Source organism: Vidua chalybeata, chromosome 3 (genome assembly GCF_026979565.1).
Source record: "Vidua chalybeata isolate OUT-0048 chromosome 3, bVidCha1 merged haplotype, whole genome shotgun sequence".
NCBI classification, from domain to species: Eukaryota; Metazoa; Chordata; class Aves; order Passeriformes; family Viduidae; genus Vidua; species Vidua chalybeata.
The window spans coordinates 51,593,193-51,618,554 of NC_071532.1; the positions used below are offsets into that span (position 1 = coordinate 51,593,193).

General features: G+C 34.8%; 1 protein-coding gene across 3 annotated transcripts in view; it reads left to right on the forward strand.

Moving 5' to 3' along the window:
• The window catches only part of VTA1 (vesicle trafficking 1), a 37,314-nt gene extending 12,894 nt beyond the window's left edge, over nt 1–24,420 (forward strand). Inside the window, exons 1-8 of one of the 3 annotated variants that reach the window (XM_053938483.1) lie at nt 260–362; nt 837–931; nt 3,934–4,061; nt 4,711–4,786; nt 7,301–7,412; nt 14,093–14,266; nt 16,060–16,140; nt 23,264–24,420. In XM_053938483.1, the coding sequence (XP_053794458.1) occupies nt 851–931; nt 3,934–4,061; nt 4,711–4,786; nt 7,301–7,412; nt 14,093–14,266; nt 16,060–16,140; nt 23,264–23,409 (798 nt within the window). In that variant the 5' untranslated portion in view covers nt 260–362; nt 837–850 and the 3' untranslated portion in view covers nt 23,410–24,420. Of the gene's footprint in view, nt 1–259; nt 363–836; nt 932–3,933; nt 4,062–4,710; nt 4,787–7,300; nt 7,413–14,092; nt 14,267–16,059; nt 16,141–23,263 lie in introns of those variants that run through there. The other 2 variants (XM_053938480.1, XM_053938481.1) reach the window with 2 other exon arrangements.
• The last annotated feature ends 942 nt before the right edge of the window (nt 24,421–25,362 follow it).

Here is a 25,362-nt window from a genome sequence, read left to right on the forward strand (position 1 = left end):
GCTTTTGATTCTTAAACTCTGCTTTTGAAAGTGTTTTGCAGGACTCCCTTGAGAGTCAGAAGTGAGAGTTAGAGGAATTTTTTTTTGTGGGAAATGTTCTGCATTTGATTACTGTATGTTTCTGGCTATTTTCCCTTCTTGGTGTGTGTTAATCCTAGAAAATAATGCTTGCATTTGCCCACAGTTTCATGAAGGCTATAAAGTTCTGCCATGTGCAAACCTAAAACTCACAGGTTTTTTGCTAGTAATAAGATAATTTTTAATCAGAAGATGTCAATCATGTTCAAGATCTTACTAAAAACTGGCAACTCTACTTGGAGAGGAAGTTTGATGAAGTCTGTCTTGCCTGATGTAAAAATCAGGTTTGTGTCTTGAGTGTTTTGATTCTATGTATGCATATAGATGAAGATAGTAGGGGCTTAATACCATTTGTTCAAGTGTTTTAAGGATAAATGGCTCCTGCTACATGAAGCTCCATTTACATCCATACACTCTCTCAAATCAATTTGAAGTTCCTATTTGGGTGAGTTGCAAGTAAGGGTGGTGGTAGTTTATAAAAGGACTTGATATTGCATAACCGTGATATACAAACATCAGTTTAAAATGTGTAGGAATAGTCATTGGGGAAAAATAAATCTCCCCAAACTATCTCCTAGTATCTCTGCAAGGCCAAACCATACATTTTGCTGTCACTGCTCACTAGTACTGGAGTCAGTATATGGTTAAATCATGAATTTGTCTTTCGGGTGTGTTGGGGGGCATTGCATTGTTTGCTTAAGGGTTCTGCCTTAGATAATGACTTTCAGTGTTTTTTGTATGTTTTGTATCATTTCAAGGTCGTTTGTATGCAATGCAGACAGGGATGAAGATTGATAGTAAAACGCCAGAATGCCGTAAATTTTTATCCAAACTTATGGATCAATTGGAAGCTGTAAGTAGAATTTATTGCTTTCCTCAAAAATGATCATGATATTAATATAATTTTTATTTAAATTTCTGGAAATACTGTCTCTTCTCTGCAGCTATTCTGCATGCAAGCATACTGCATGAGCTTCAGTTGTATGTAGTAAATTGCAGGAGGATTGGAAGGAAATAAAGCTCTATGCCTGTATGCATGCACAAACATAATTGAAATTTTGCCATAAGATTTTGTGTAGACAGCATAAATGACAATGCTTTATTTATACATATTCCCATAACAAATCAATTTATTATTAAGTTAATGCAGGTGTTCCAGAAGACTTTTTTAATTGATTTGCTTTTGATTCCTTGAAGTCTGTAGTTATTTTCACTGCTATAGGACTTAATAGCCTAGTCCTTGGATGCTTTTGAAATCTGTAACCTAAACTGTTGTATCCAGGGAGGTTTTAAAAATATACTTTAACAGATACAATCAGAAGTATCTTTATCCTGTGTTACAGATTGGTGATTTTATTTTATAAATTGTTGTGAGCACAGTCTGATCTGTCTGTGTAAGGGATAGCTATGCCCTGCTTTTCTGAATAGACCTGATACTATTAAAAAGCCTTAAATAGAAGAGAGTCAAACAAAGAAATGTAAAGTTGTGGTGTACAGGTGGTCAGTTTAAGTTCCAGGAGCTGTTTATGTTCATACACTGTAGTTTTCAGCATTCTCAAAGGAAGAAGTCTGTTGATTCTGAGGTCTAAGTGCTCATTTGGTATCAGAAAGTAGTGTTGAAAAATGAAGCAGCAGTTTTTTGGTTTTTTTTGTTCAGTATTGCTGATTCCATCCAAAGTCTAGCAGTGCCTGAAGAGTTTGTGTGGAACTAGTATAAGAGCCTTCAGTTATGAAAGATGAATCAGTTGCCCAAAGAAGTATTCAAGGCCAGGTTGGATAGGTCCTGAGCAACCTCTTCTAGTGAATGGCATCCCTGCTCACAGCAGGGGAGTTGGAAGTAGATGACCCTTGAGGTCCTTTCCAGTCCAAACCGTTCTGAGATTCTTTGGAAAAAAATGAGACATGAACAATTTCTCTTTTTTTTTTTTTTTTCATAACCTGTGCTTCTTGCTTTTTTATCACTGATTTTTGGCAATGGAAAATTCAGTGTACAGTGATTTCTCAGTGTGTTATTTCATCGGATTTTGACATCTTTAATAGGACTAAGTTTCATGTTCAAAGGAAGAGAGAGATAGCAGGAGAGGTGAGATTAAAACTCAAAACGATTTTGCTCTTCATTTCCTAAGAAATGTTGGGATTTGCTGGGTTACTTGTGGTACTGCAGCAGTTAATCTGCAGCGTTCAGTTACCCCTTCTGTTTCAAAATTGAAAAGACTAAAAAAGCAGCAAAAATCTATAGTTTCACCTTTGATTACCAGTAAGATTGTCTGTGTGGCAACTCATGCACAGGTACTGATGATTCTTCTATGTATCCGGGTGGTTGAAAGACGGAGAGAGCACTCCTAGTCAAATCTAACAGAGCAGTTTTGGGGCTAGGAAGTTGGGGTTTATGGAAAAGTTGGACCCCTGCTGTAATTTAGGAGCTGTTGTTTCGAGTCTGTCCATAACCACCAGGGGGCGCAGAGGGGTGCGGTTTAATTTTTTTTAAGATTAAGCCTAAATGCCTTGAGTTTTAGGTTGAAATTTTGTATCAACGCTTAAAACACCAGTACTGCTGTATTGAATCACGGATTGTGTGAAGGATAATTTCAACAGTAAACAGCTTGGTTAACTTTAGTACTTTTAGAAGTGTATGTAACAATGTCAGTTGTGTGCTTGAAATAATCGAGCATCAGATCAAGTATAGTAATCAGTTATTTTCTGAGTGTGAGGTATACAGATAGGTTAGGGAAATATATGTGTATACAAACAGTTTTTTTCCTGAGTTAGCTTCAGTGTCTGAGTGTTTCATTTGAACACATGAATTTTGGTACTTTCACAAGAAAATTACACTTCATAAAGCAATAGTTTATGAAAACCACAGAGTAGTTTGATTAAAGCCTTTAAATTTAAAATTCTATTTGGAAAGCTTATATTTAACTACTGAAATGAAGTAAGTTTTCTGGCAACATTCTATGTCTTAGAAAGTTGGCAGCAATCTAAAAAATATGGAAATGCTGCCTGTATGATTAAAATTTTCTTTGCACGCACAGTGAAAAATAACTGCCATTCAGAGATTGTTTTTAAATCTTTTGGCAAAATAAAGGCTGCAGGTTAGTATCATGCAGTGTTCCTGTTTTTGTTCTCTAAGGATAACCTGAGATTTCCTTATGTGCAAACAGTGAGCCTATTCAGAAGCTGTAAATCCACCTGTAGTAACTGTTAGAGGGTTGTTTGCTTTACTGATTTTTATTAGGAAACCTGAGGATTCTGGTACTCTAACATTTTTGAAAAGAGTTCTTTGAATTGAAATACGCTGCTTACACTGAAAATTCCAGTAAATCCATAGGTCACTAGACTGGTTGAGGTAGGGCTCAGGTACTTTAAAGGATGTAATGCAGTGAAATAACCTTACAAGAAGAGAGATACATGATGACTCTGATCTACAGTACCTTTATAAAGCATACATTACCAGTTGAACTTTGTTGAATATTGACACAGGCTTCAGAGTGCCGGCTCTTTCAGACAGTAAAGGGAAAAATATCTGTTGCTGTTCCTTCACAGCATTGTAGTTGTGTTTATTTTTAACTTTGGGGGAGAAAATGTCAGGGTGTTGGTGGTTTTTCTAAGTATTTTGTGACTGAAGATTCAGAGCTACTTATTCATAATATTTCTCTCTCCAAAAGAATGTGTGTTCTCTTTCACATGCTGCTTTTAGCATTTGTTATGTTAGAAGCTGCAGATTTGTAAAACAAAGTGTAAGTTGTTTCTTTTTAAATTGTACTTGACTTTATTTAAATCAGCAGGTTCTTCTTGTGTTTGCAGAATTGCTAAGGTCTAATAAAGTAATTAATGTATTTTTCCAACATTTTTCAGATGAAAAAGCAATTTGGTGATAATGAAGCAATTACTCAGGAAATTGTTGGCTCTGCTCATGTGGAGAATTATGCCTTGAAGATGTTTCTGTATGCAGACAATGAAGACAGAGCTGGGCAATTTCATAAGTAGGTGAAAATCTTTTTTTTCTTATCTGAAGATACTGGTTAGGGAATGTGAACATCCAAACTCTTTAATTTGAATGGAAGCAAGAATTGGACTTTAATATATTCTTTTCTCTTCTGGAAAACTCAATTTGTTACTACTTTTAGGTCTCTAACTTCACACATTAACTGGTATCCTCCTCCTTATGTTCCTTAGGGAGTTGCTTACCTACTGGCAAGCCTTCTAAAACCACAGGCTAATATTGTGCTTTGTTTTATCAAGCATGTTATAGTTGGTTGACCAGTGATAGTAAAATAGTTGTGATGATCCATTATGTCTTTTGGTTTACAGCAATTACTACAGCACGTTCATGTATTTTTCTAAGCTAATACAGGATTTCTGATGTCCTACAAATTCCAAGCTAGAAATTAAGTGCGGAACACATAGCCAGTTTTAAAAAATGCTGAACATTTTCTGCAGAGTAGTTAAGAGACTAATCAATATTGCTAGATTTAAATATTGTGAAGCAGCTTCTGTAACATCAGATTAAAAGAAAAAAAAAAAGCTATGTTTGGCTTAAAATAAGCCAGAATGGTCTAAGACTACAACGCCTAAAATGTGCTTCTGAGACACTGACATTGCCAAGTTAACAAAATGCTTTATTTTTTGCAGAAACATGATAAAGTCCTTTTATACTGCAAGTCTCCTGATAGATGTTCTAACGGTATTTGGGGAGCTCTCTGAAGAGGTAAGTGTCAGGCATATGAATGTATTATCTGATTGCGTTTCAAGCACAGACATTGCTTTTATATATCATGAATATGAATTTCAAAGAACAGTGTAGCCAAATACTTGTTAGAAAGCCATAAAGAATCATGCTAAGTATTTTAAATAAATTGCAGATGAAATACTACATCTGTTAGAAGATGCTTCATGACAAATATCAGTTAGAAACTCAAAGTTTGATTTTTACTGTGGGACACATAGCATTACATTGAGTAAGTGGGAATACTTATAGGGGGAAAAATGATGCAAGGTTCCTAGCTTTGTCCACCTGCACTTTTTTTCATGTCCTGGTTGAAATTCACAGGCTTGGCATCCTGTATGTAAATCCCCAATCTGGTAAGTGTGCCTAAAGTGCAGTCGTACTTGCTCAGTTTAAAATGCAATTGTTGTGGCTACTTTCATTTGTAAATATTGGAAAGAAGTAAAAGCATGGTCTTGATACTGGTGCACTTCTGGAATACTATAGGATGTAAGTGTAGATACTAAAGATAGGTCTTACCCTAGAGAAATGCTTGGTGAAGAGTTCTTGCAAGATTCTCCATCTTCCATAGCCTGAGACTCTACCAATCCAAAATTTTCATCTTATTGAGAGGCACAAATAAGTTTGCCTTTTGATGTGTTCTCTTAAAACTGTCTGCTCTGTGCCCTGACATCCTTTACTAGATCCAGTAATAACATTTCCTAGAGCCAGAGAGTGAATGCATGCTTTGAAGATGGAAGAAATTGTTACAAATGTCAGTGCAGAATAGCAGTGGTACATTTTCTGTTGTGTGTTGGGGTTTTTTATTGTTGATACTGAAAGGACAGAAATGCTTTGTAAATTGGAAAGAAGCAGAATTCTCTCATTTTGTTTCATTGATGAACACCAATGGTAAAAGAGAGTGTACAAGAAATACAGAAAATATTTGCTCCCCTGCATAGCATCATTACATTTCAACAGTTTCCTTATCCATTCTCATGTAAAGGGATGATGGGTGTCTCCTCACAGACACCACTCCTGCCATGCTGAGTTGCCAGCACCTGGGATGGACACCTGATACAGCTGCATCTTCGCACTTTGTCAAAAATAATTGCCGTATTAGAATAGAGGGGAGATGTACAGGCTCTTAAATATTCCATAATAATCTTTCCTAAAAGTAGGATACTCTGGGTATGTGTTTTCTGCATTTTGTGGCTTCTAGAGTGTTTGTTAAAAATGAAGGAATTTAACCTGTAACACTGACTGACCAGAAGTGATTATTAAAACAAAGTTTAACAGAAAGCCATGTTTTCCAATTTCACTTTTCATTTTGATGTAGAGTGAATGCAATTTAATAAATATGTAGTCAGAATGGGCTTTTTTTTCCTGGAGAACATCTTGTTTTCAAAAATGAAGACCAGATCTTTCTCTTGTGAGCATCTTGGGTGATACAATGTATTAAATACGAGCAAGGGAGCTTGCTGGAGATACCTTTTGTATTGTGTCTTTCTACCTTGTTCTAGATGACAGTGCAATAGGCTTTGTGAAGTACAGTATTGAATTTCAGTTTATTCATTTCTTAGAAACTTTGGATTTAATTTCCAAATTAATTTTTAAGTTTTTAAAATAAAATATGAATTTTTAAAATTTTCATGTTGGTGTGAAGCATGCTGTCTCAACCTGAATGATTCATTTGGGCAAATTATTCCACTCATCCTTCCATATTTCTAATGTTTATATTCAGCCTTGATCCTTGATTTATATTACCTCATAACTGTCAGAACTGGTTGTTTCCCATACAACTATTGGCAAAGTAGTTGATTTGCATAATCAGTTTAATATCTCTTTCAACTGACAGCTCTTCCTCTTCCTGGATTAAACACTATTGTAACTGTCCCAGGAGATACAAAGTGGCCAATCTTCCTTTCATGTTTTGACATGTTAAAAGTTGTACCTAGGAACAGTAAAGTATATTTTAAAAAACAAAATGGAAAATCTTAATGTCATAGAATATTACAAACAAATCACATTAATCTGCAGTTACATCAGCCTTTCTGTATTCATGCTTTTAAATAAAATTTTAAATTATAAAATAATATAATTAGAAAATCTTTCATATTTCTGATCAGCAGCAGTAGCATTTTAAGTTTCAAGTATTTAAATCTAAAGTAAATAATCATCAAAGTTTATGGAGATAGGAAGCTTTCTTCATTATTTCATATCAGTAATTACTACACAGTGCTATGTCTTTCGTACTAGATGTTCTTGGTATAATTTATTTCCTTTTCCTCATATGCTGCACTAATTGAAGATCTCCACACTTTCCTTTCATTCTGAGATCTTGTTAGAGCTGTTATTTTAATTATTTTTTGTAATTCACCTATTAATTTTACACATTTTTCTTTAAAAGGGTGTCAAATGACAGCAGAGAAAATGGAAAAGATGCTTGTATTTGTTTTGAATGCATTAATTCACAGAAGTGAGTTGTTAAAATGGCTGGCCTTTTCCCTCCCCCAGAATGCCCAGCACAGGAAGTACGCCAGGTGGAAGGCAGCGTACATTCACAACTGCTTAAAGAATGGAGAGACTCCTCAGCCTGGCCCCATTGGAATGGAAGGAGAGAGTTTTGGTACGTGTTTCCCTTTTTAAGAGAGAGAAAGGCTGTGCCAGGGTGAACTGGTGGTATGCACAGTTCTTCAGGGAGTACCCCTCAGGAAGCACAGCTTCCCAGCTTGATGTTCCATTCACAATGAGCTGCCTTCTTCTTTTCAGCTTCTCCTGCTGTTATTTTTATTGCACCTTACTGTGTGATTGACTTATTTAATAAAATATTCTTTTCCTTGTAGTGGAGATTATTACTTTGAATACAGCTACTCTCTAAGGAGGCATTGTCAGCTTCGAGCCAGAACCATACATTTCTTTAACATTAACCACAGTCCTTCATTTAAATCTGTTCTGTAAAGTTAGGATCCCTTTGCCACTTTATCCTCTCTCAGAAGTTAAGTAGGAGTTAAAAATGGATTGATGGCAAGTGAATTCTAACTTGAAAGCAAAGACCTGCTTGTGAGACATCTCCTTTCTCCCTGTGTAATAATGTCAGTTTCAAAACAGGTTTATGGTCTACTCTTACTGAGTTGGATTTTCTGCCTCTTTCTCACTCATCCTCCTTTTCCTTGTGTTTTCAGTTGCTTCCTCTGGCTACCTGAGCTCCCTGTACAGGATTCCTTGAGGTTCCCACTTTAACTAACAATTAAGGAGATGATTTCCAAGGACATCCATTTAACCAAACTGAATGTGTGTCAGAACAAGTTGTTTTGCTTTAGGTAGTGATCAGTTTCATTGGTTTTGGTAGTGACCAGTTTCTTGCTTTTCTCCTCAATGCAGATTGAATACAAATTTGAAAGGTTGATCTTGTATGAAATAGGATGTCATTGGAACGGATATTTTCACTATGCAGAATAAAAGAGACAATTCTGCACAATGACAGCCTCTGTGTATCATTATTCACATACCTAGTGGAACAACTGAGACCATCAAATAGTTTGTAATTTTCTTCTGAGATAGAACATGAGACTTTGTGGCTTGTCAATTAAGTTGATGCTAATTTATCTCTTAAGCTTGGATTTAGTAATACAAATTACTCCAAATAAAAAGGGTGAATAAACAAATCTACAGTGCAAAAGGAAAAGAATCTAGCTTGTAGAGTATGTATCTATCCTGTAGAGCCACCTTATCGGGGTGGCTACATAAAGTTTTGTGAATGTATGTATAAATATAGATGGCCAGTGTATTTATACTTGTGCACACATGTGAAATATAAATGTATATACACATAAAAGTAATTATTTATTTGTTTGCATTCGTTTGTGTTTGGGGTCTGTACCTGAGTTTTGAGTGGATTTTGACATCTGAACTTGTAATTTACTTATAATAAGTTACGAGTAGGCTTGTAATTTTCTACTCAGTACTTTTGTTTTAAACATGTCAAAACATTAGAAAACTAGTTTATCTTCTGGTTCTCAATATTTTCATCATGCAATCTCACATTTCGATGCATCTCCACATTGTAATTTATATGTCCTGGACAGTGTTACATAAAAAAAAAAGGATATTATCATGATTTTTTTTTTTTTTAAGGAGAATGTGTACCGAACATCTATTTCAGTTTATTTTTATCTTTATAGTGTCTACAAATATAATTTATTTACAATTTAATGGATAAAATACTATTTATATTAGTGCTCCAGAAACACTGCAACATAAGTAAATTCAAATATTTGTGAACAAATACCAAGTATGATAGTTTTATTTCCAAGCTACTTGTTTGTTCTTATGTTTTCCTAACCTAAAGGCACCCTACAGACTTAAACCCTGGAATGGTTATCTTACCCACTGAAATGTGCTCCAGTCTAGGCACAGCTGTATTTGAAGTGAAGCATTAGCAAACTAATTTCTTTAACATGCAATCTTTTCCAAGGTAGTTTCCTTAGCTGTCCATGCAGCTGTAGCTAGAGATACTGATGATGAAACTGCAACCGCGAACATCACTTCATCTTTGTCAAAATACACCAGATTGATGATTGATTACCACCAGATTGATCACAGAATGCAACATGTGAGAGAAAAATCTCTTGTTATCTCTTGAATGTAATGAATAGTTCAGTGAAATATTTTCAGCTTTAAAAGAATGCTCTTTTAGTGGTCTGGCTCATAGTGTGGTGAAGCTGACCTGAGTATGTGAAGCAAACTATGAATTTTAAACAAGTGCAAAAATAGAATTTCTAAGTAAACATTACAAAGCTTTTGCTAAAAATCCATGTGTGTGATTTGTAGAAGCTAATTATTTCTCAACAGAGAACAAATAGACTCTTCATTTTATTAATGTGCAGAAGTAACTGACTTGCTCAAGGCTACACAAGAAACTGTTGTAAGAAGGAAAGCAGAATTCAGGCTTTCCTCAAATCCTTGGTATTTGTTGCAGCTCATTACAGGTGGTAATGGGAATTGGTGAAGACTTTTGCTTTCATTACCAGGTTATGTCTACATGCAGCTTAAAAGGGACACAAATGCTGAGTGAATCAAAATTTTAACATCCTTTTTGATAGGGAGCCTGCAAGATCTGTAACTTGACAATATTTTGTTTATTTTGTTGTTGAATTGTATTTCATGTAGAGAAATTATTTCTCACACTCCTAATTTTCTAAGAAAAGAAATGAAAAATACATGTTGATGTTTATTTTTTATTATTAGATCTATGGTGTAGGTGTCCATAATGTCTTTCATAATCAAGACAAAAATTTTATGCAAATTAATTTTTATGAGAAGAATCAGTACAAAAGAGTTTCAGTTCCTCTTTGTGCATCATAAGAAGAAAAGCAGTATTGTTTGAATGTATGACTGGACCTTCCCCATTCCTTTCTGCTTGCTCATTTTCTTCTTCCCCTTGCATGTGGAAAAAGTCTGTTTAAACAGAGTGAAACTAGGTCTCTGTAGCTTGACAAATTACCATTTTTTCCAAAGTTGGTTTTTGTTTTTTTTTTGTGATTCTTGAAAACCATACTGTAACTCTTGGAGATGTTTTTACAGTACATAGGCATGCTTTATGCAGTTCTGCTGTTGGATTTATGGATGCTTTTGTCAGGATGCCACCATGGAAACCTTAAAATGACATGCTTAATTTATTAATGCAGTTGGAATACAAGTCTTAGAATATAAAGGTTACTTAGCATTAGCATTAGCATTAGCCCTAGGTCATCCAACAAGGTTTTACACTAATGGAAAAAAAATGTAAATAGAAAAAAGTTCCTAAATAGCCATACTATAACCATAGTAAATACATTAAATTTAATCACCTTCATTGCAATATATAATATGTAGGCTACATTTCTATTTCAGAATTTCAGAAAACCTTAATAGTTCCAAGTAGTAAAAAGAGCAATATGGGAAAAGTTGGTGGATTTTGGAGTTCTTTTCTCAATATTGTGGAAAAAAAAATACATGTTTAGTTTGTTTTTAAAAGGCAATGTTCATATAGAACCTTACATTGTGAATCTTTCAACAACATCTCAAGCAAAAGAGAAACAACACAGCAGAATGAGACCAAGGGGAAAAATATATTGATAGATTATAATTCTCTGAACTCATGAAAAATAGGAGTCCAGAGAACTGGAGAAGTCTGGCCTCCTTAAAAAATTTTTGCTAATCTTATATTTAATGCACTGAGCTGCTGAAATTAAGTCATGATCTGTGCTTGCTTACACTGGAAAAGGGAATGCCATTAAGCCTTGAGAATCCTCTGTTTATATAAAAGTATCTTTGGATGGTTAGTTGTGGGGATGGGGTGATTATTTCACAGAATCTTGCCTTCAGTAAATAAATAATTAAAAAAAAACCAAAAGCAGGTGGTCTGGGTATACTGTAGCTCTGCAGAAAATTTAAAGAGATTGTGAATTCATTATACTGGGATTCAAGCACAAAAGCTGATGAGATTCCAAGACAAGAAACTCAGCTGGAGCTGAAATGAAATGTAAAACAATTGTGTCACTGTTTCACAGCCTAGTTTCAGCATTTTTAAGAAAATTGTAAGGAACTTTGAATTCTAGGTTATTACTGCTGCATGAGAAAACAATTTGCTAATTTTGTAGCATTCTTTCCCATTCCCTGGAAAATATTTTCTTTTTTTTTTTTTTTTCAGTTATATTATGGACATTCTAACCATAGAATTTAAAACCTCTGTTGACTTAAATGTTCTTTTATTGCAGCCTGAAATCCTTTTATCTGACACTACTGTTAAAAGCTATTCACAAATACTGAGAGTGGACATCTTAAAATGTTTCTAATACTTTAGTCTTTGATAAAGAATATTTTAAATATTTGCTTTGCTGAAAGAATAGTTACAATGCTTTTATGATATTTGGGTACTTTAAAGACCTAAGGAGAGTTAACTTAAACAAAACTACTTTTATGTGTAATACAGTTTTAACATTGGCCACTTGCACAATGAGCAAATCAAACAGTTGAGCTTAATCTTTTGATACATATACCTGATTAAAGAGTAGATTTGTGAATTTGCCTCTTGCAGGCACTGTTATTACTGGTGATTAGCACTTCTAACACTTTTTTGGGTTGTTTTTAACATTGCCAGACTTTAACCCTTTGGGTTCGTGTCTTCCGTGGCCAGTGTTGGTCACAGCTTTGCGCTGTTACAGGAGTGAGTAGAGACCCTGAACTGTGCAGTTAGGAAGTTGGAAGCTGAAACTGGGAATGGCTTGGAGAGAAAATGGGAGCAGTGCAAGAGGAACACAAGTATGTGGCAAAGGGTTGCAGATATGGGATATGCAATCCTAGGGCAGAGAAAGAAATGAGAATGTGCCTTGAGAACCAGATGAGGGCAACATGAAGCTCCAAGGGGCAGAATAAAGGAATAAATGCATTAAAAACTTAAATATGGGCATGAATTTATGGGTAATTTCTCACAGCTGAGATACCAAGGACAGTGGAAACACGTTTTCTCTTACTGCCTCATCCTCAGAAATCGCTTAGTAATTTTTACAACAGCTTTCCTAAAATCCTAGCTTCAAGCAGACACCCAGTTTGGAAAGTACAACTTTATGGCTACAATTTACCCAAGCTGTAAATAATTGGTAACAGTGTTACAAGTAATATTCGGCAGCCTCACCTTCAACCAGCACGATGAGTGTTGTATGTAACTATTTCATTCATATTGTGTATAGTAAGCTCTGGTTTTATTCACTTTTTTTTTTTTCTGAAACTGTTTTATCTTTTTTTGTTCAGTTGACTCCAAAAACAGTGAAAAATACAGCATTCAAGCAATGGTTTCCTATCATTATATTATTATTTAAAATATAGCATATGCAGTGTTCACTCTTGAATCTCACATTCTTTTTGCCAGTTTTCTCACTTTTAATTTCATTTCCATGCATGTTAGCCACACGATATTGCAATATGAGTTACTAACACAAAATACAGCAAAAGAAAGATCTGGCACCTTAAGATGTTTTTTGTCTTCCAGAAACCTGTCAGTTGTTCATTTGTATGTGTCAGAAATTGTGCCATAAACCCAGAGTGTATTAAAGTCCACTAAAAATGCTCTAATAACCATACTTGATTTTACTCTGCTTTATAGCCTTTTTATTAGTAAATTGTATTGTAAATTCAAAGGTATTTAGGCATTTTTCCTAAAGGTAGCATGTGAATTTTTTCTGGGAGGTAAAAAGACTCACATGGGAAACAATTCTGATCTTTATAATAGTAATATTTTTAATAGTAGACCATTTAATTATTAGGCAGTGGAAGTGTTTTCATAACTCATAGTCTTGTGTAGTTGAAGATCAGTGTGAATTTCTTTAAAAATATCTCTTTTGCTAGCTCTATGCACATACAAGTTTTGTCCTCCCATATTTTTTTGTTCCCTTTCAAGCACTGGCTGTTAAATAAGCAATTACTAAAACTGCTTGTTCCATTTGACATTATTGATACAGGTGAATGCATACACAGTAAATGAATATCAGTTTTTTTAAACTGAACTTAATTCAAATGAATGAGCAGGAATCAACCATGTATTCTGAATTTACTGGATCCTTAGCCTTTAAAGCAGTATTAAATAAAGTAGATCAGAACCTTAAGAACATGACTAGATTGAAAAATATGTATGTTCTTTGTACGTGCTGTGGGATATATTGAACCTCATTATTCATATAGCTCATTATGTATTCTAACTGTTCTAGATGCAATTATGACTTGGCTAGGCTGCACTTAGTTTCTTGTTTGGTATTGCTTTCCCAAAGTTCCTCTTGGTTCTTATTTATTTGTGGTTTGATTTGGGGTAAAAGAATTGGCACTAGCTAGCCTTTTATGAAGAGTTTGTAAGGCAAATACAGTTTTCCATATTCTGGTTCACGTATCTCTTAAAATGTAGATTACTGCCTATTTGTAATAACTTGTTCAACTTCTATGGATGCAGAGCATGAAGCATGTTAGAACAACAAATTGTTCTAACGAGACAGCTTATATTCAGACAAGTAAGGAAATGATTTTTCAAGTTGAACAGAAGAGATCTTTGAAAGTATGAGTATCTAGATCTTTGTTGTATGGTATGTTGCTTTTTAGCTTTTCAAATCGACCCTATGTGGTTTTGGGTTGATGTTTTATGTCACGCTGTGTGGTGGCAATTTTTTTATAAAAATTTGATAATAAAATAAAAATTTGAAAGGAGATGTTAAGGAAAGCCAAAGTTTTCAAGTGTTTATACATAGTAGTTGCAGTAATTCCTATTTTGTATCATTTTAGCAGATGCTGAAAGGGAAGAAGCAGGGTCATCTTCTGTCCATAGTGGAACAGCTCCATCATCATCATCTACATATGAAGCTAACAACATACCAACGAGTAATTACACTGGCATACATATACCACCAGGTGCCCATGCACCAGCCAACACTCCAGCTGAAGTACCTCATAACACAGGTATGTCCAAATCACACCTGAGAAATCCATGCCTTTAATGGGAGATGAATTTTTGCCCAAATTCTAGTTCATCACATAGAAAGTAAAATAACATCATATTGTGTGGCAAAAGCATCTTCATAAGCTAATATCGTAAAAATGCCACTGGAAATATTTTTTAATGTTTTCTTAAAATATGTAAATCATAGTTTGGAGTACTTTTACGGAAGACATATATGGACTAAGAAAGTGACTGTTCCTGCAGACAGAATTTATTTGTCTTCTCTTAAATCAGTAAAATGGTGTTGCATTGCAACATCTGTACTGTAAAGCACAATTTGAATCTTTCAGTTTGTAGATGGAATTATATTACTTCATTTCATATGTAGCTTTTCGTGTGCAGATAGGCTGCTGTTCTTCATGTGAGAGCTTATCAACAGTGTTGAAATTGTTACAACCCTATAGCAATATGCCTGATGTACCATTCATACTGGTTTGGTTTGGCTTCTGCCTGTTTTCCCAAGTGCTTTAGTGTGATTGACTTCAGACATTATTATAAATGGGAATTTTGTCCCTATGGCTAAACATATTGGCTCCTACATCTTTATTAATTTTGTGTAATTTTGGGACCAAAACCAAGTTCTTAACAATTCCAAGTTCCTTCCCAGATGCTGTACTTAATACTTAAAAAAAAAATATTAAGTGATTGGCGAGTACAACTTTTTTTACCTTATGGGACCTTTTTATAATAATCATAGAGTAGAATTACTAATTAATGATTAATAAGACTAAAAATTAAAATCTCTTTATTTCAATCCTGGTGATCATTTATTATTCAAATACATTTTTATATTATCAAATGTACAAGATACTTTTTGTCACACAGTCCCTCCTTTTCTTTTACTTTTTCATTTTAAAAATGCTTCACCCTATGAAGTGTTCAGGATGCTCTTTTTTTCAGCTTTATCAAAGGGAAATCCTTCAGATAGGTGGAGTTGTTTTTGGATCTGGGAGGATCTGAAAATTAGGGAGTACATACCTTGTTGGAATACATGAATTCTAATGTGCATTATATAGTTTTAACCCCACCAATCGTTCAGTGGAGTGATGGAATTTAGAAAAGTGATTATACTCTCTTCCTAGACAGCAGATGTTGTAGAAATAACTCTATGCTAGTCTGGTATATTATGGACATATTGCAAAAATACAGTTTTGGATCACAGCAAATGAGTGTACCTAAAATGAGAATGCAGGTACAAGAATGCTTCACAGCATAACGTGCTGTTTCTTCTTCTAGCAACATTATTTCCCTTTTAAGCTTAGTTAGCATTTTGATGTTCAGTGATTGTTTTCAAAGGAATTAGGAAGGAGATAGTTTGCACGTGTGAGGTGACTGGCACTGGGCTTTAAAATATAATAATGTAGACTGGTTCTGGTATTAGAATGTAGAATTTAAGTTTTAAATATAAAAGTTTACTCACACTTTTGTTTAGCAGGTTTTCCGCAATACTTTTGGGTAACCAGTGTCTCTTGGACTAGTATTTTCTTGTTTATTTAATGCCTGAAATTAAATTCCTGTGAAATCCTGTACTGGTAAAATGGATGATAGTCTATACATCGTTCTGTTTTATTTTATAAAACATTCATATTTGAAGTGAAAGCATTTAAATTATTTGTTACACAGTTTCAGAATTAGTATGCTATCAGCTGCTTAATTTGAAAATCATAAGGTGAATCTGTTCTGGTTGTTTGCTTACTTTTAAAGTCAATAAATAAAAAATAATCCAAGTTCATTTTTTTGCATTGGTTTGCAGGAGTGACAAGTAACACCATTCAGCCTGCTCCTCAGAATATTCCTCTGGTTGATCCTTCCCTTTACAGTGCTCAGTCTGCAGGTAAGCTTGTGGCATTTGTATTGTTGTACATGGACATACTGTGTCCTCTGTGTCTCCCCTGCCCTGAAGGAAGAAGTTTGAGAAATATTGTCACTATTATCTGAACACGATCCAAGAATTTTAAAAAGAGTGGTCAACATCTAAGCATTGTGTTGCTAAGATTTTAGTCGTTTCTGAAAGCTGTTACAATATAGTATTGTCTCTCTGACTACTTTGAACTAATGAGGTAGCATTGCATAAGGCTTTATTTATATTGTTGCTTCTCAGGTGTGGTTCTGATATACTTTGCAATGCCTATATTCCTGATAGCCTTGGTAAATTATATTTTTTGTAATTAATATACATTCCCTTTACTTAAAATTTATTCTACAGGCTCAGCATGTAAGTTACTTATTAATTTCATAAAATAATTCATAAAACATTCAAGTTATGTTTTTGTACAGAATAATAGTGTGCTTCCTGACTGGAAGTAGTACCTGTGTTAAATGAAACAATCAATTTGTAAGGTACTGCTAATGATGTTTTTTTTGATGTACCATTTAATCAAGGCTTTTATCTTCTAAGATGTCATCTGTCTTTGATGTTCAAATCACTGATAACCTATATCATATGTATTTTATGTCTGCTTACATATTCCATGCTTTGAAATGTACACATAAGGGCTAACCTTGGGAAACCATGGCCTGTGGAAGAGTAGTAACTGACAATAAAGCTGGAATCATCCTAGATTTTCATTTGAACACTCATGTCCATATGGACAAAGAGTTAACTGTTTTCTAAGAATTTTTCTGTCCATGGAAAAGAGAAAAGAGTGTAAAAAAACCCCTTAAATTACATCTGTTTGTAATAATCAGATTTTTATTGGCAGTATAAAATGGATGTTGAATGAGGAGGAGGTCTAGGAGTCCTGGTACAAAGTCTGTTCATATTCTTCCCTACAGTTTATCCTCATCAGGGAAAGCTGATAGTATATATTAGTATACAATATTATACATAATTGCTATATTAAGTTCTAGTACTAACCATGGTCAAACATTGCCTGTTACGACTACAAAGTTTAGATAGGTATGTTCTTGCATTTTATAACTTACAGATACTTAGTTACTTTATTATGTTGTTGAAGACTGTGTCTGTGTTAAAATACCTTTACTGAAAAAGCATTTTTGCTTCAATCAAATGCTATAGGAGGAATTAAATGTTTAACTTGTTTTTAATCTGCTGGCATAAAGAATGCTTAAGGGTATTTCCATTCTAATATATTAGAAAGCCATTTTTGCAGAAGATGTCTTAAAAATAGCAAAAATTTGCCACTGATAGAGACATATTAACCTTTAGTATTCTCCTGAAGAGCAAATGATACTATAGGTGCTACAGTTTTTCTGGCATATTATTGTAATCACAGAATCACAGGATAGTCGAGCTGGAAGGGACCCAGAAGGATTGAGTCCAGCTGTGAAGTGAATGGCCCATACAGGGATCAACCCCACAACCTTGGCATTATTAGCACCATGCTCTAGCCAGCTGAGCTGGCACTAATATTTCATGAGGCAGTTACTCATTTTATTGTAAACAACACCTCAGACCTGTAGCTGTAGCTGTAACATTCTAACTTGGTGATAGTTCTTGAGTTTTGGGGACTGCTGTGGGGGTTTTGGTAGCTCCTCAACTGAAATGGCTCAAAGCTTTACTTAAGCCTTGCCATAGTAACTGCTAGTTGGAAGGCAAATTTTGTGGTGTTTGGAAGCAAAGGTTTCATGTTTAACTAGCTTATCATGATGTTCTAGACAGTCATTGTACCAGTTTTTTTGATAACTACTCTGAAAATTTTAATCATCATCATTTCTTGGTTTGAATGTTTGTTTCTGGTTGTCAAAAACATCATATTTTATCAAGTTTAAGACATTCTATTATTCAATATCTGAATAATGTGAGTGCATTGCTCCCTTTTACCACCTACCTGAGATAACCTGGTTTAATAAGTACATAAATAAGAAGGAATTGTGTTTATGAGAATGCTTAATAAGTAGTATTGTGTAATTAAGAGATTAAGACCCTTGCTAAGCACCATGATAAATCTCTTAACTTGATCTAACCTGAGTGTTTGCATGCCTGCATTCTTCCTCTGCACATCTGTTGTGTTACTACAAGTTTGGGTCTTGTAACAGCTCAAAGTGTTACATTCTTATGAGGGAGTGCTGCAGAAGTGCATGCAAAGAGATGATAAAGGTCATACAGGTTCTTGGTTTGAAAGCTTAGAAAACACACTGTCAGTTATGCCGGAGTCTCGGGGCACAGGGGATGTGTCAGCAGAGGTACAGTGACAGTTTTCTTTGCGTGTGTGGAGTTAAGAAGCTTGAGAGCAACGGAAAGTGTTTGTCCTTGCCTGTCACTGTCTTGTGCATTCTTCTCCCGCTGCTGAGGAATCCTTTCTGTGCCAACAGTGGCTTTGTTCTCCATCCCATAAGTAGATGGAGAAATGCCTGTATCTGTTAATGGATGTACAAAACTATGTGACCCATGAGCCCTTCCCTGTTCCTGAGCTGCAATATACATATCTGGGCTAGATCCTTGCTGTGTATTGAGGTGTGTACCATTCCTGTGGAACTGAGGTTTCCTTTGCACAGGAAGGAGGGATCAGTGTTTCCCTCCATCCAATAGATCCACAGAGCTAGCACAGTGCAAGGTACATTTGTTCCAGGATTTAGACACGATGTCTGTGTCCATGCTAACAAATTATACATACTTGGAAATATTTGGCACAGAGAACAGCTGGCACAGAACCTCTCACATTCATATTATTAAACTTCTAAACCTAAACAAGGTAGCTTGTTAAGACTGCTTATATTGAATGGTCTGTAGCTTGCTCTGACCACAAGTCATGCCCAGGAATTGTTTGGGAAAGTGCTAGTTTGCATGGGCCAAAACATACTGGAATCTGTTCCAGCAGTTTGACACTGCAGACAGTCAAGTTTGAGTGCTGAGACACCTTTCTTGGCAGTGTTGAATATGGTAGTATAGGCATAGTCAAACAGGATATTCCACATATTCCTGCAAGACTCTTTCTTGTAGTAAGATGAAATGTGTATTTTAAAGATAAATTATATATTTTCTTTGCTTCCCCTAACATGGGAGAGGCCTGATTAATGCTGTTATGGAAGAAAAACTTTTGATGGAGAGGAGTAGAATATTTTATCAAAGGAAGATTAAGTTAAAGGAATAGTGTTCTTTGATTTTTAGTTAGCATAAATCTTTCAATAGTTGACCTGTCCTGGGGGAAGAGGTTTCAGAGTTTAACACTGACTTGTGAAAGTGTCAAAGCTTTTTCATTTAAGCATGAGTTAATGTGTCTGACAACAGACTGTAGCATTATGCAGCAACCTCATGTATGTGTGTGTGCACTTCTCTGATGTAGTTGTCTTAAAAAATTTATTACCCCTAGATTTTGCTAACACTAAAGGCATTCATAGTTGTGCTACACAGATTTTATAAGATCTTCTTATGTTGCCATATGGTCCCTTCCACAGGTGGCATAGTACAAAGAAGGCATTTGTCCATTGTAGTTGTATGTACAATGTTTGATATTCTACACACAAAGTAGAAATACTAATTTGACATTGAATGTGTTATCATCATCTTAAAAAGAAATCCTTGCGTACTTATATTTCAAATATTTCAAGTGATTTAATGGGGAAAAAAGAGTTATCTTGTTTCAAAAACCATTTATTACCTTTTCCATCACTGTTTTTATGCACCAGTTTGCATGACTGAAATGTTCTTAAATCATCTGCTTTATATTTGGGCATTATAAAAAGGAAAAACATCTGAAGGGTAGAAAAGGATTCCAGGGAAAAACATATATATTTATGTGAAATGCACATTACTTTCATTCTAAAACTATTTTTTTCCCCAAAATTATTTCACCAGCTCTAGTAAAATCAGTTTCATTTTGTGTTTCTTTTAAACTAAAAGAATCATGCTTGTTGTTACAGATTCCATATTCCTGTTATGTTTCAGTACTATAACTACAGTCCTAAAAATTTCAGATTACCAGAGGAAGCAGGTTTGTTTCAGAATAAATACAGTATACCTTTTGTATCTCAGTGTTGTTAGGCTTTTTTAAAGCCAAAAATCACTGGATACTTGAGGTTGGAAAGGACTTCAGGAGGTGGTCCAACCCTTCTGCTCAAGGAAGGGTCACATAAAACCAGTCACACAGGACCATGTCCTTTGTGTCTCCCCCTGACTGTGCACTCTCCCTGTGGTTTAATTTCCTGCATTGAAGAAGTTTGAGAAAAAATGTAACTGCTAGTTCGAAAAATAGGTTTTGAATCTCTCCAGGGACAGACATCACAACCTCTCTGGGCACCCTGTCCCAGACCTTGGTCACCCTCAGAGTAAAAACTGTTTCCTGATGTTCAGACAGGACCCTCCTGTGTTTCAGCCTCTGGTCTTGTCACTGGGCATCACTGAAAAAAAGCTTGTCTATGTCCTTTTAATACCCTCCCTTCAGGTGTTTATATATTTGATATAAGATCCCCCTGAGCTCTGTCTTCTCTTGGCTGAGCAGTCCCAGCTTTCTTGGATGCTTCTTGTGCTCCATGCCCTTAGTCATCTTTGTGGCCCTTTGCTGGACTGTCTCCAAGTTGTCAGTCTGTCTCTCTTGTGCTGAGGAACCCAGAACTGGACACGGCACTCAAGATGTGGCTGAAAGGGACAGGATCACTTCCATCCACCTGCTGGCAGTGCTCTTCCTAATGCAGGACAGGATGCCATTGTCACTCTCCACCACAAGAGCAGATTATTGGCTCATGGGCAGATCAGTATCCACCAGGACCCCCAGGGCATTTCCTCCAAAACTGCTTTACCCTTGAATATGTAAATTCAAGTAGGATATTAACTTTTGTGGTTATACCTTTGATGTAAGTACAGTCATTGCAGTTAAGTTTTACATTATTTGTAAAACTTCAGAACACAGAGCTGGTTTGTTTCTATTTTGCTTTTCCATTGTGAGGTGTTGACTTCAGTAGGAGCTCAGGCTACTGAGCACATGAAAAGATCAACCCTCTTACTGTATAAACTTTGGTTTATAAATCTAAAACTAATAATTTTTTTCCCCTCACGTTATGTCATAATAGCATCTGAGGTAGATTTCATAATAAATACGGCTTTATGCCAGCAAAATGTTAATAGAGCTCATACTGTAAAAATAAGATTAGACGGGTGAATTTAGGCTTGCTTCCAATAAATTATTTGAATACTGGACTGATGCCTTGACCAGTTTTTAAAGAATGATTTTGTAGTTTCTTTTGGCATCATAGCATAAAGCTACTTTGAGGGAAACTTGGTCTTTTTAATTTCTTAAAGGTGTTCAGTAATGTGGTTGCAGATTGACCCCAGCTGCTTTTAGTCTGTGACTTTCCTGAGGTACAAAATACCCAAGGTGTGTATCTGTGTTTGTACACTCCCTCATGTGTATTTACTCACATGTGTATGTATTTTAAGGGATTTAATGTGGCTTTACTTACTAAGCATGAAACTAATATACATTGCAATCATAATGAGCCCACCAAGTTTTTATGTCCCTTGATGGTTATATTTATTTATTGAAAGTGGAGTTCTAGAGTATATTTTAAAAAAATGATGAAATTAATCTTCAGAGTACTTACCTTTATGATTTTATTTGGGTAGGGTTGTTTTGAAAACCAGCAGACCAGTCTAATTTTTTAATATTCCCAGGCTTTCTTTTTTATTTGTTCAAAAGCTGTTCTTAAATAGTAAGACTGGGGGAAGGAAAAGCAAATATAATAGACATTTTTTTATAAGAATAGAGATTCTTTAGTAAACATTCTCACAGTATTGCTAACAGTTCTATTTTGAAAGAAAGGATCCAGCTAATGGAAATTGCGCCATAAAAAATGACTTTAAGTATGTTCATGTAGTTGCTTAAGAGTAAAATGTACTTAGAGAGCTAAATCTTTGTTTAACTAAATTTTATGTAAAATGTATGGTGCATTTAAAAGCACATTTTCTCTTAATCTGTGAAATCTATTTGGTGCTTATACCATACTGTGTGGGAAGTTATTAAATATATACATAATCTTTAGTGTTTTATATAATCATTTATCTGTGCCCATAAAAATCTATCATTTACAGGTTGTTTTGAGAGAACCTGAGTAAAGATTTTATAATTTTTCCGTATTTGGATATATATAAATTTGTCCATTATTGGAGTGGCATGGGATTAGCCTTAAAACTCCCAGTGAATTTGTGGGTGGAAGGAGGTACAGTACCACAGCTCTGCTTTATTTTACACCCACATCAGTGGCACTATTCACATATAAAATCTTCTGTCAGTTAGGGCTTAAGTCCCTACTATGTCTTCTCCAAGACTTAATGCATGTGTTTGAGTGCTAATTCCTAAAGTTTTAATTTACATGAAGAAAATAGTCTGATTAATAAGTAATATTTGATTTATACTATATTACGGGAATATTTTTTGCTAGTGTTCTCCAATGTTACAAAAATGGGCACATTTCATGACCTCAATCTTGTTTTCAGTCATCTTACATAAAATTGGAAACAAAAATTATTTGGAAAAGCAGAAACATAAAATGTGTCAAAACATGCCAGTGGGAAATGCTTCCATATTCTGAAAAGTTATTCCACTTGAGAAGGAACAGTTTCTAACTATGTATTACTTCTGAAGAAAGCAGAGTAATTATGCTGTAAACACAAAAAGCACTGTCCTTGTTTCTTGCAGGTTGTAACATGATTACAACTAACTTAATGTCATATAAAAGCTCTCCCTTACTGTCTTAGATGAAGAGCAAATCTTTCTCAAAGGTATTTGTTTACTTTTGAAAGGCACTGGGTCATGCAAATACCAGTGTTTAGAAAGGTCCTCACATTTTTCAATAGCAAAGAAGTTAAGTTTTATATGAATGGAAAGAAAAGAGAACAGAACAGAAGAAATACTGTAGCTTGGTCTTTATAATGTTACAACAAATATTAGCCTGGTTTTCATAATATTACCACAAACATCAGTAAAACATAAAAATCATAAGAAAGGGAGCTTAAGTCAGATCTCCTTTGTAGTAACTTTGTAATACTTATGTTTTTACAGGAGAAGTCCGCTTGACTCCAGAGGACTTTGCCAGAGCTCAAAAGTATTGCAAATATGCTGGCAGTGCTTTGCAGTATGAAGATGTGAGCACTGCTGTGCAAAATCTACAGAAGGCCCTCAAGTTACTCATTACAGGCAGAGAATGAAGCTTTAATCCAACAGACTCGTGTCTTTTGCCTAAAGAACTAACAGTTTATTACTGTACCTGTTAGGGAAGTGGACTTACACAGAAATTCTCAATCCCATCACTCATGACTATGAAACCACTGTTTCAGTGTCAGATTAGCAATTAATGGTACAGTAGAAATCTCTGTTTTCATTTTACAGACAGTGGAGCTTGAAACATGAATGCAGTGGCTTGATGTATGCAAACTATTGAAGAAAGTACTGTGAGCACCACTCAAGAGTTAGAATTAATTTTGCAATATTTGGATTTTCAGAATTGGAAAATGCTCACTGTAAAAAACTTGAGAATTAGGATGTTCTGTTAAAATTCTTACTCCTGGTTTATTATTGCAAACAATTATTTAATAGGTATAATAGCTTTAAAATGGTAACTAAGATGAGTGCTTTCCTCCTGAAATTAGAGGCTGAATGTGAGAAGGTTGACAGGTCCACACTGGGAAGGACTTTTCTATACATAAATTATTTCAGTATTTGTATTATCTGAAACATAAGTCTAAGTTGAGGGAGTCTTGAGGACATTTGTATTTCATTGGAAAGCATGCTGGAAAAAACATATCTGATACTTCAGAGGGAATAATTTTGATGGTGTTCCAATTTAATCCCCCACAGGTGTATGGACTACTACATGTATTCTTGATTATTGGTTCTTGCTCCTTCTGAACACTTAAAATTTTATGTATCTGTATGGTTAATTAAGAGAAAATACTAATATTTATCAACAATGATCCCAAAACTGGAGGCAGAGATTCTAAATAATTTGAATTTTCAGGAAGACTTACTAAAAGAACAAAACTGTTGCATCTTTTTAAGAGGCTGGAAAAATGCTTGTTCTTCAGCCACTAAAACACTATAGGTTTGTCTCTGGTATTAGTATCATAGAGCTTTGTATTTCCAACTAATATTTTTCCTGTCGGCTTTGTTGTGAAGATTTTTTGGACTTGAGATTTAATTAAAATATCTTGAAAACTGAATTTTGAGTCTTCATGAGGTCTACCACTGCAATTATAGAGCTCTTCATTGTTAAAAATCCCCCCATGCTGTTTAAAAGAAAGAATATGCAGTCTTTTAACGTACGTGACATAATAATTGAGTACACCATAAAGCATGTCAGATATATATAATAATTTTAATGGCATTTTATCTGATCTCTCTGTCTTTCCAAGCTGCTGGATCAAATCCATGTTATTTATAGCTGCACTGCTTTGGAGTGACTAAAACAAGTCTTATATTCAAAGCAAAAAGATGAGGAAAAGAAAATGAAACATAAGCATGCATTAAAGTTTAGCTGGTTGTATCCCTTAACGCGTGTAGTGTCTTTGACAGCAGATTTCACATGGGTAATATGAAACTTAAAAACATACACTTAAGCACTTTAGTTGACTGAGACTTAATAGATAAAATGTGGTATTTTTTGTGTTGCTTTCTGATATGGTATAGCATGCTTATCTGGACAGTGACTTGGGTTAGATTTTAATCGCTTGGGGAAATTTAGAATAAAACCATCTGAAAGTTTTTTGACAGTAATGCTGTACAGACCTGAGCATTAAGTCTGTATTTTGTACAGTGTTTCATGCAAGATAGATCTCTCACTTCAGTATCAATTACTGCAAAGTCTTCTGCATATATAGTTGTTGGATTACACTGTAGCATTGCTATAAAGTATATATATTTTATATCCTATATATTATAATACTATATATTTTATATGCTATATATTTTATAGCATTGCTATAAAATAGTCAGAAGTTTCTTTCATTTCAGTATCATACTACTATTTTTAAAACCAGCTTCAGTCCCCAGAAATTGTAGGAAGACATTCAGTTTTCCTATTTCTATTTATAAAATAATAAAAAGAAATTTGGGGCTTTTGTATTACATGCAAAAATAAGTAAGCTATGATGTAATGTTGTATT